Raw genomic sequence first — 12,282 nt, 5'->3', positions numbered from 1 at the left:
CCACCCGCTCGGGACTAACCCAGACCCGAGACTCAAATTAAACAAAATGGTCAAGGGTACTGACAATTCATTAGCTGCTTCTCGTACTACACGAGCTGGTATACCATCCAACCCCACAGATGTATTGACATTAAGGTTATGCAATAGGCTACTCACCTCCACTTCATTCACCACAATTCCCGTATAATCTACTGGTTTATTCGTTTCTGCAATGTCACCACCTGGATGATATATTCTTGCAAAGTGCTCACTCAGTAACTCAGCTATCTCAACTGATTCAGTTACCTCCCTACCATCGGCATTCTTTAAAATCATTCTGCCATGTACATTTTTCCTTTTACTTGCTACATATCTAAAAAACTGTTTAGGATTCTCTTTAGCCCGCATGGCCAATGTTCTTTCGTAATCCTTTTTTGCTTTTCTTACCACACTTGTCACCCTTCTGGCCTGCGCTTTATACCGTTCATGTGCCTGCCAGTCACCTTTCTCCTTAAATTCCCTCCATAGTTGTTTCTTTTTTTTGGAGCTCAAGCTTAATGGTGTTATTCATCCATTTAACCTCTACTTGATTTATTATTCGGACTCTAGGTATACAGTCAGCCATTGCTTCATGCAAGCACTTCTTAACCACCTCCCATGCACTATCAACTTCTAGTCCTTGCAGTTGTACATGCTATGGCACTGAGCCAATCAAACTCCTAAGCTTGTCATACTTTCCAGCCCAATAATTCCACATGTACCCTGTCTTAATTGAAAATTCTACACCTTTAGCCACCTCCCAAGTCAACACCCTATGATCACTCTCACCGATTGGTGGCAATGTGGTCATATTTGTTACAGCCAAATCCTCAGATGTAATTACTAGGTCAAGCACTCTCTGACCCCTAGTATTTTCCATTACATGCTGTCGCAGATGGTTATCCCTTAATAACCGCATAAAATCCAATTCCTTCTTCCCGTGTGTCCTCTCCTCACTCCAATCGATGCGACCATAGTTGAAATCTCCCATAATAATCACCCTCCTTCCACTCATTTCTTCTATTTGCTTGTGCATACTGTCACCACCATCTTTTCCATCACTGGTCTATAGCAGCACCCAATTGTATATTTAGTTCTGCTAGCCACAATCTCACACCAAATGGCCTCAAATGTGCTCTTTTCTCTATTCTGCAATTCAACTTCTATTCTCCTTGGCTGTAGCTCATCAGCTATCATCAACAATACTCCTCCCCCCATTTTATTCTCTCTGTCATTCCTGAACACACTATACCCATCACATTCAATCCCACTAGCTATATCATCTACAGTCAGCCATGTTTCACTAATACCAATAACCTGTGGTCTGGAAGTGCCAACCATGGCCAAAAACTCTTCCTTCTTGTTCCTAATACTAGTATTAGTGTACATGAATTTAAGACCCCCATTAGCCCCAACCCTACCTTGATGCCTTATATTAACTATCCCATTCTGGTTTGTTGTCCTTATTTGCTCTAGCATATTATATTCATTCTTACATTCAACTGCCTCCCTAAGGACTGTATATCTACTCCCCCCCCTCAACGAATCTAGTTTCCCTGAATTTGCACATCCACTACATTCAGCAACACTTTCTCAAGTCTTCTTACACCATAACCATTCAAATGCAAGCCATCCATCTTATATAGATCCTTTCGCCCATCAAACTCACTCCACACGTCCACAAATTCCACACCACACGTCCACAAATTCCACACCACTCGTCATACATAACCCACGCATAAAGTCATTCGCAATTATGGCCCTCCTTTTAAACATTTCACTGTCATACCGTGGCAAAAGACTAATCATTTTAACTCTCTCACTCTTTTCTTTTGCTACCTCAAACAATTCATTCAGGTCTTCTATCATTTCCATTTTATCTCCTTTCAAATCATTCGTACCTGCCACAACAATCATTTCTTTCACCCTTTCCTTTTGCTCTCTAATAGACTCAGTTACATCCTTTATGGTCACACCAGGTTGGTACGATTTTGTCAAATCCTCTACTAACACACCTCGTACTAACGAGTCTCCATACAGTACTCTATCCTTCATTTTGTTCATGCTCACATTCATACGCCTATTTTTCCTGTCATACCTTTTATTAGTGGTTGGTTCATTCAGTCGACTTTTGTTCATGCACTCTAGCTGCTGTTTTGCCCTTTCTATCGCACCATTCAACAATGCAATCTCATTCAATGCATCTATCTCATCTATTTTATTCTCTGAGAAATCATTAATACTATCATTCATACTTTCTACATTCACACTCTCATAATTCTCATGTACAACCTTACCGTTTCTTGTCATATCGCTATTTTCTTCATTCTGAAGGTTGACAAAAATATCACACTCACGATCCGAAATATGCTTCAATTCCTCATTCTCCCTACATTTTCTACACACATTCAATCCTTTATTATCATCTATCCACACTCCGTAAAACGTACATTTCACAGCTAGTACACTGACTCATTTCTTTTATACTACTGTTCTTTGATAACGATGGCGAACCATCATTATTGGCCGCCAATTTCCTTCGTACAGGTCCCATAATTATTGCAACGTGTTTTATCAAATAATAAGTTATACACACTAAAAACACACAAACAGACGCACTAAAATACGCAAGGCAATATTAACTAATTTTATCAACGATAACTGAAAATAATACTTATCTTATCAGGAGCTTGCACGAACACTACACACTACGATATAACCTCGAACTCAATTCACTGACTCAATCACTCAATGACTTGCCTTCCTTTTCAAATAAAGTTTTTTTTTAATTATATGAATAAACATCTGTTCTAAAAATTAACAAATAGGAAAATCTCCTTGGAACTTTTACAAAAATGTAAATCCATGTTTCAAATTTTGATTATTTTTTTCTAATATATCTAAGTACTGAGGAAAAAATCATGTTCTATATTCTCCTATAAACAGTACCATCCACGTTTCTAGTTGGAATTCTCGATGCACCTGGTACTAACACCTACACATATCTGTGATGCAATGCAACTCACCCACTCTGAGCATGAAGTTAGTATAGGACTTCTCATTCATGTCTGCCAAACGATCCTTCATGGCAAATACCAATTCCACCAATGTACTAACCTGTTGAGCGGCCAAATGGTCATCATCATCCTGAAAAACAATTTTACCAGTCAGCAACATCAAATACTGTTCTGGAGGAAGGAAATAAATATTTCAATGCATTAAAGTCGAGTCTGTCCAAAATACAGGCTAGAAGAAGTCCTGTTATTTTTTTTAGTAATATTAAATTACCACCACTATACAAGGACAAAATGAAGTATGAATTTAGCTGCTGATATTTCATTTAATTCAAACCAGTATTCTAGTTGCTGGATAAAATAAATTATGAATTTATTAAGCATCTGATATGTTGCTCAATTCAAACAACCACAATGCTGGTTGAATGCAGCAAAATATCAGCTAAATGGTTTTAATTAATTAAAATATCAGAAACTTAATGAAATCACAGTTTATTTTTATTTATGTATGTATGATGTATGAATTAAAAATTTAAAAAAATAATGCATATGGATACATCTCTCAATATACTATACTACAGGCAAAAGAGAAAGAAATAATATCACAGATTAAATCTGAATTTAATTATTTCAATGCTTACTGGTATTCGATATTCAGGAACAAGTCCAACAGCAGCCACATAAGTACTTCCAAATGTCTTGATCTTGTCTATTGTCCGGAATCTCTGGTCATCTAAGAGCTGAAGAACAAAAGAAGTGAAATTTGTCCTCAGTTATTTCATTATTAACAATCCAATATGCTGGACATAAAAAATGATAATACATTGGTTGATGATAAGTTTTAAAAGAGGTAAACCGTGAGTAGACATATCGGTACACAATAAATAACGGAAAAAACTCACGTAGAAAGATTATTTATTAGTATAATTTTTGCCTGTGTGTCACAGGCATCTTCAGTACATTAAGCTCAAAATTAAACACTAACTGACAATTCCAAAAAGTGCCACCTAAGTAGCTGGTGTAAGATAACTAAAAAGGTCAATAACTTTCCTAAAAAAAAAAAAAAAATTAATACATAGACGTAAGCCGTCGGATCTGTTTAAGTTAGGAGAATGAAGTAGAGTTTCACATGTTTCTTTATAAAGGCGTTCCATGAGAAACTGACTTTTGTGAAGAACTCTTGTCTTTCTCCAATGAACTCTGTGTCTAGTGAAGATGGCATGTTCTGCAAGTCCAGACTTTTCAGGTTTAAAGTATTCAATATAAGATTGGTGTTCTTCTAGCCGAATAGAGGCGGATCTTCCTGTTTGTCCGAAATAAGATAATCCACAAGAGCACGGAATCTGGTAGACACCTGGATGATTAAGATGTGGAAGCTTGTCCTTAGGAGAAGTGAGAAAGGTGGAGATTTTTCTAAACGGTCGAAAGGCAACAAAAATATTCAGTGGTTTTAAAACTTTTGCTATACGTTCACTGATGCCTTGTACATAAGGGATAGTAATGCACGTTATTTCCTCTGTGTTTGAAGAGGAAGACATATTAAAACTACTCAAAGTTCTTTTAATGAAGCAATTCTTATAACCATTAGATAGAAAGGAAGAAGTTATGTATTTTAGTTCTTTCTGTAAAAGATTATCTGTAGAACAAAAGGAGTGGGCCCGATGAACCAGTGTTTTAATAGTTCCTGCCTTTTGACTGGGATGGTGATGAGATTCCGCATGGATATAATGGCCTGTATGAGTCTTCTTTCTATAAACTGAGAAATGTAGGTTACCATCTGGTTGGCGAAGAATTAGAAGATCTAAAAAGGCTAACTGCTTATTTGATTCTACTTCTAGGGTAAACTTGATCCTAGGATGAAATGCGTTTAACTTAGTGAGAAATTGTTGAAGTTCATCAGAAGAGCCATTCCATACAGCAAAAATGTCATTGACATATCTGAACCAATGCGTAGGTCTGGGAGAAATATTGTCAAAGATACGTTGTTCAAAATGTTCCATAAAGAAATTGGAGATAGCAGGAGAAAGAGGATTACCCATTGCTGTTCCTTCAATTTGTTGATACAACTTATTTTTAAAGGAAAAATAACCAGAATTTATTACAAAATCAAATACGTTTACAATGTCCGAAGGAAATTCCTGTTGTAGTAATTCAATACTTTCCGAAAGAGGCACATTTGTAAATAAAGAAACAACATCTAAACTGATCATGATATCAGAAACGTCCAAATGAAGATCTGAAATTTTATTTTTGAAATCCAAAGTATTTTTTATATAAGTATCAGTTCTTTTAGTGGAAGAGGAGAGTAAATTTGATAAAAATTTACTCTCCTCTTCCTATTCCTATTTACTATTCGGCTAGAAGAACACCAATCTTATATTGAATACTTCATTCTCCTAACTTAAACAGATCCGATGGCTTACGTCTATCCCCTTTATGGGAGATAGTACTTTACAAATCAGCTAATCTTTCCTAACTTTTTATTGTATTAATTTTTTTTTTTTTTTAGGAAAGTTATTGACCTTTTTAGTTATCTTACACCAGCTACTTAGGTGGCGCTTTTTGGAATTGTCAGTTAGTGTTTAATTTTGAGCTTAATGTACTGAAGATGCCTGTGACACACAGGCGAAAATTATACTAATAAATAATCTTTCTACGTGAGTTTTTTCCCCGTTATGTATTGTGTACCGATTGGTTGATGATACCAAGTGCAGCCAAGACATACAGTTAAGTCAAGGACACAATGTGATTATTATTATCATCAGGCTTCAAAGGATTCAAATGACTCATAGCAGGAAGTACACTCTCACACACAGCTCATCAAACCGTGACTTAAAGGCATTCACAGTCTCTATGCATTCCAGACACCTAACACTCACCACAACACAAAAATCCTACTTCTCACCCCCTTGCTCACACTCTCCTTATACAACTTCCAGGGATGGCTCCTTGTTCTCTCCATCTCCACACATTTTATGAAAAATCTCATCCACATTAATCCCAGAAAAGCCCCTTACCAGCTTATGTCTCAATCATGCCCCCCCCCTCTTTCTTCTATCCACTACTCTGCACACTGCATTCCAGAGACCAAAAACTACCTTAGTCAATTATCTCTGAACCCTTTCCAATATCTCTTCATCCTTGTGACCAAAATCCATGCAGATTAATCTATGTGCAGTCTGATCATAGCAATGGAATCATAACATCCTTTCTTCCTGCATGTGGGTGTTCTCTGCATTACTGCCATAATCTGCTGTGCTGCACTCGCAAATTTTGTTAAATACTCTCAAAATTTCAAGTCTCTATCCACCATCATCCCCATATCCCTGAAATCCCACCAATCTTATACTCTGCATCCTGCCTGTGCTTCTCAAATTTTAAAAATCTTACACTTTGCTATACTGTATAGCAAAAGCTATTCAGTATAGCAACTGAAAGTTACTATACTCATACTATATGTCTCACTCAGACTCTTCTACTTCTCGTAGTTCTTCCAAACTTTGCATTATCTGCACACAACTGTATATCTCCAAGTCCTTCCCAATATCATTTACATATAAATTAAACAGCAATGACTCCAAAACATACCCTTGGGACACACCACTAGTAACTTTCATCTTCTGGGGTATTGCTTTTCCCAAACACAACTTGCTATTACCTATCAGACTCATCCATTGCACTAATCTATTATCCAACCCTACCTGTTCTAATTTAATTAAAAGCTTGTCATGTGCCAATCTATTGAAGGCTTTTGCAAAATCTAAAAATACCACTGAATGCATCTCCCTTGTGCAATGAGTTTGTCACCTTGCTATAATAAATACACAGATTGCTAAAACAATCTTCCTTCAACAAACCCATGCTTGCCCATCAAAGAGAATGCAGCTATTGTCAACACAGTTCTAAATCCTGGTTCTGGAACATTCCCTCAATATACATGGTGATTTCCATACAAAAATACTGTTGGCAGTGGAAGTGGATGGTGCATGGCATTGTGCATTGATGGTAGTAGTGTCATTTAGTTGGAAAATTAAGTAAAGGAGAGTTGTAGAATGGAGTGATGTGCTCTCTCACGACATCTTTAGACTCCTTGGAGGGGTCACATAATAATAATAATAATGCCATCAAGTCCTCCAGCCTTGTTGACATCAAGTTTACTCAATTCCTCATATATACCCCTGCTAACTCACTATCAGTGGCCCCTCCTACCTTCCCACTGCTCTCAAGTTCTGCATGATGTTTATGTTCACAAGGATGAAATATCTTTATGAATTGCTCAATTAACATCTCTACTATATCTGCCTCAGTGGCTACCATTCTGCCATTTTCTCCAATTAATATCATCCTTCCATAATCATTCTTTCTTCTACTGGCAACGTATAAAAAAAAATTCCCTAGTCCTAAGGAATTATTTTGGCCTCATTAGCTAACTGCTGCTCATACTGCACTTTTGCTGCTCTTACAATCTTTCTTTCTTGCTTGCTCTTCGTATTCCTTAACTATTACCACTCATCCTGTCACCTCCATGATATCTTTTCTTTTAAATTGCATGCTTTAGCTCTTCATTCATCCATCCATTTCACACCTACCTTATTTGATCTCCTGCTTTTGATTCCCAAGTTCATCCAGACAGTGTATTTGCTAGTATTCCTGAACATGTCCCAAGCAGCACTGATCTCCTTTCTATCCCAATTCCTCATTCCACAATATAGCTGCAAGCTACAATTCAATCTTTTTAAGGGTCTTCCTCTGCATCAAGTACCTTTTGGGTGATAACTTAGAATTTGTTTAGGTATTCTGCTTCTATTCATTCTCAGTATATGTTCTTTACATTTTTTTCTATAGCAAATAACTGTTTCATTTAGAGAGTTTGATTCCAAGTTTATTTCTGATTTTTCTACTTTTTATTTTATCCATTATTGTGACTCCTTCAGTTCTGTGCAGAAATTTCATTTTGGAATTTTCATTCAGAAATTTCAAATTTAATTCTTCTTTCATCTGCTTTTTTTTTATTGTCCACATCTCACTGCCATAAAGTAAGACAGGTTTAGTTACTGTATTATAGATTCTTATTCATGTGTGTTTTTGTACATAGTTGGGTTTGAAAATTTTATTTATAATGCCTCTGTTACTTTTAAAAAGTTTGATATCTTCGGTTCTATATCAGCTTCATTTTCATATGCATCCTAAATATTTGAATGTATTTACTTGCTCTATTATTTTGTTTTTTATTACTATTTTACTTCTTACTGGATTATCACCTTTGAAGGACATGACTTTTGTTTTGTCTGTTGAAATTTCCATGCCATATGTTTTTATCAGATTATTTAAACTGCATAATGATTTTTTGTAGTTCATCTTCATTTTTTCCAAAGATTATTTGATCATCAGCAAAAAGTAGAGTGGCTAATATATTGTTAAGATTTATTTTGAATCCTCCATCGGTTATCTTCCATTCTTTTATGATTTTATATATGTATATATTAAATAAAACTGGAGACAGAGAGAACAACCCTGACATACTCCTCTATTTATAGGTTTCCAACTTGATGTTAAATGATTGTACTTCACAGATATTTTATTACCTTGATATATATTAAATAAGGCTCTAGAGCAGGGGTTACCAAAGTTATTTGCCCGTCAACCCCTTCAAGAGTTTCTTGACTTTTAATCGACCCCCTATATTTTACTATTATGTAATTATAATAAGACAAGCAAAAAAAGACGCTTATGTGAGTTTTTAGATTGTTTATTTTATAGTTACAGTGTTTATTGTATGTATAATATAGTATATATATTATTATATTACTATTACTACTACTATTACTATCACTAGTAATATCACTGGTATTATTACCAGCGCTGCTCAATTCTTCAACATAGAGAAGTTTAGTTCATGAATGAATAATGATTGAATTATAATATGTATGTTGATGAATTTTAGAACATTAACGCTCACTTGTATGTTGATGCGCAAAAATGAGACTGGGATCGAATACTTGTAAGTATCAGTAAATAAGAACCACACACGTGTTGCAATCTCGCTCCCACTGCACCGGCTGGCAGGAACCACCAACATCCGTTTATTGGTAAATACGTCATTTTGGCCTACTTGATTGGCCTCAGTAACTATTTTCATGACCTTACTCCATCTTACAGGTCCTATTCATGGACCTGTAAGATGGAGGTACTGATCTCACGATTCACTCTTAATTGCATTGTCATTACCTCCATGTCTTTTGTCATGGAGGTAATCCAAGTTAACCGAATTAAATATTACCCATACAATGATGTCTTATATTTTTCTATCGACCCCTAGCAATGTCATATCGACCCCCTGGGGACCACTGCTCTAGAGAGTTGGTTTGATACTCATATTCTTCCAGGATTTCCCATAGTTTTTCTCTGATAATTTTATCAAATGCTTTAGTGTAGTCTATAAAAGCTATATGTGTTTCTATGTTCATTTCTCTATGTTTTTCAATTAGCAATTTTAACGTAAATGCAGAGTCTATGCAAGACCAACCTTTTCTAAATCCATTTTGTTCTTCTAATTTTGGGTCTACCATACCGTAAGTTTATATGCTAAGATTTTTTGCATATATACTTTATAACAGGTATTAAGAAAACTGATACCATGATAATGTTACAATCAGATTTGTGTCCTTTTTTTTTGTAGATGGGAAAAATTATTGCTTTTGTCCAATCTTGTGGACATTTTCCTTCTTTCCAAATCATATTATAAAAGCTAAACAAGAATTCAAGTCCTGCATATTTAATAAGTTCCAAGTTTATATTATCTTCTCCTGGAGGTTTTCCTGTTTTGCTTTGAGTTAATGCTTCTGTTAATTCTTCTAGAGTAATGTTTTCCAAGTTGTTTACAAAGGGCAATTCTCTGTTTTCAATATTTTCATCATACCATAAATCTTAGGAGTAATTTTGCCATGTTTCTATTTTAATGGTATTAATATCTGTGTTTTCTCTAATTTCATTATTTAAATATTTAAGGATTTTATATGTGTTAGGTCTTTTGAGAGTACAGTCTCTCTCTAATTTTGTTACATAATTGTCCCATGTATTTCTGTTTATTTTTCTGCATGCTGCTTTTGCTATTACTCTTTTCCTGTTGTATTCAATTTTTAATTCTATTGTCTTCAGGTTGAGCAGATTTTATATGCTTTTTTTTCTTTTCTTTAATGATGCATTTAATTTTGTCATCCCAGTCCCTAAGGCCTCTTTTTCTTTGTTCGTAAACTTTCTTTTACAGCTTTTGTCATTATGGTTTTTAGGTTTGACCATCCTTCTTCTTCTTCTGTTTTGATTTTCTTTTATACTTATCATCCAGTTCTTTCTTCTTTTTTGGTACAAGTCTTTAATACTATTGTTCCAAAAGTCTAACTGAAGGATTCAAAATTTCTATTTTTCCTTGTGCTTTTTTGTTGTTTTCCATCTTGGTTCCCATTATATTTTTCCGATTAAAAAGTTAATGATCTGATTCTATTTCAGATCCTCTGTATACTCTTGTATCTATTATCATTTCTGACATTTTGATGTCTTTATGTTTGAAGAAGGTCTTCATTATTTTAAGATTATTGCTTATAGTAAAATCTCTTAATCTATTTACATTCCTATTACAGGTAAGTTCTCCTATAGGTCTCATGTTTGGTTTATATGGTATATTGCCTATTACCAAGATGTGATCTCTATGATAGGTTATGTTCTGCAGTTATCTGTAAAAGTTTTCTGAGTCCTCCTCTTTTCCTTCTTCAGGTGTGTAAGTTTCAATTACTGTCATATAGCCTCTGTATATTTTAATTCTCATTTCTATTATTCTATCGCTCCAAAAATTGTAATGGATTACGTTGTTTGCAAGAGATTTATGTAAAAAGATCATTAAACCAGATTTAGCTCTTTCTTCTGTTTTTATACCATTGTATATATAGATGTAGTTTTCAGTTTTGTCTGTTCTTTTTGCTTTTTTTTTTTAGATTCTATAATTATTGCTATTTTTACATTTCTCTCTTCTAATGCAGGGTCCAGTTCTATGATTTTGTGATGGATGCTTCTCACATTCCAGGTGGCTATATTCCAATAGGTGTATTTCTGCATTTCTTTTGTTTTTGATAGTTTTCTTCTCAAATTCTTATTCCGAGCTGGTTCGTTACCATAAGAGTCTGTCCATTTACTATCTTCATGAGTCTTTTTAGTGAGTTAAAATTTCGACTGAGAAGGTTACTGGTCATCTTCAGTTTAGCCAGTTTAACTTGATGATGGGGCTGCCATCTTGAGGCCTTCAAGCTTGCCTTAAAGTGGAAGATGGAAATTTTAAAGAGAAGACATAGAAATAGAATGACCCATAGCCCTTGAATACTCTAATAGCATTAGGGTCATGAGTTAACAAGAGTTGGCTGAGAAATGCCATATAGGAAAGATTAAAGAGCAGGGGGGGGGGTTCTACCTCAAAGAAGAAGCAGAGAGTGGGCCCAGCTAGGGGACCATGGGAAAGCTGCTTCCTTTGCTATCAAGATGATAGCCCCTATGACCCTGTTGGTCCACAAGTCCTTATTCAACATATTCGGACCACCCACCATATTTGGTGGGTTTGCCTATCCACCACCCAGTGGACATGCTCTCTAGAGGTTACACGGTCCTCCGAGAGAGGAAAAATAGTCTCACTGCATAAAGAAGAATCCAAGTCAGTAGTACTGCACTGGCCTATAGTTTTACTCTACTGACTTGGATCTTCCTTATGCAGTGACACTATTTTTCCTTCTTTCTACTCTTCTGGGCTGTTCCTGTTGCCAGATCTCTGTTGAACAACCAGATCAAGGTACTGGCAGCTCTTTCACACATTCTCATAATATACCTAATGATATGGGGGATGGAGAGTCAGTTGTGCGGTTTGTTGTAGTTGGTGGATTGAATTGTGGAGACGGAGAGTTGTAGAGTAGGTGCCCTCCCTCAATGAGACTTTGGACTCCTTGGAGGTGTCCTGTAATAATAATAATAATATCCCATCCAGTCCCATAGCTTTATTAACATAAAGTTTACTTAAGTGTTCTAAACACTTCCTATTCTTGAACTGTCAGTCTTCTGTCTTCCTTCCTATTGCTGTTCAATAATACTCTTAACCCCCCCCCCCTACATGAAATATACTCACATAATACTCACTGGACATTTCCACTACATCTTCAGCAGATGTGACTCATACTCCATCTCCACCAACTGAAATCAGTTTTCCATATTTACC

General features: G+C 35.6%; 1 protein-coding gene across 1 annotated transcript in view; it reads right to left on the bottom strand.

The window, feature by feature from the left end:
- The window catches only part of LOC150105503 (adenylate cyclase type 1-like), a 280,605-nt gene that overhangs the window by 38,851 nt on the left and 229,472 nt on the right, over positions 1-12,282 (bottom strand). The window contains exons 18-19 of the mRNA XM_090393976.1: positions 3,674-3,772; positions 3,045-3,165 (exon numbers count right to left, since the gene is read on the bottom strand). Coding sequence (XP_090250102.1) covers positions 3,045-3,165; positions 3,674-3,772 — 220 coding nt within the window. The remainder of the gene's footprint in view (positions 1-3,044; positions 3,166-3,673; positions 3,773-12,282) is intronic.

This window comes from Typopeltis vanoorti, chromosome 6 (assembly GCF_054136105.1).
Source record: "Typopeltis vanoorti isolate ZY-2024b chromosome 6, IOZ_Tvanoo_1.0, whole genome shotgun sequence".
In the NCBI taxonomy this organism is placed as follows: domain Eukaryota; kingdom Metazoa; phylum Arthropoda; class Arachnida; order Uropygi; family Thelyphonidae; genus Typopeltis; species Typopeltis vanoorti.
Note: the sequence above shows the minus strand (reverse complement) of the source record. Positions and strands in the feature narration are given on the sequence as shown.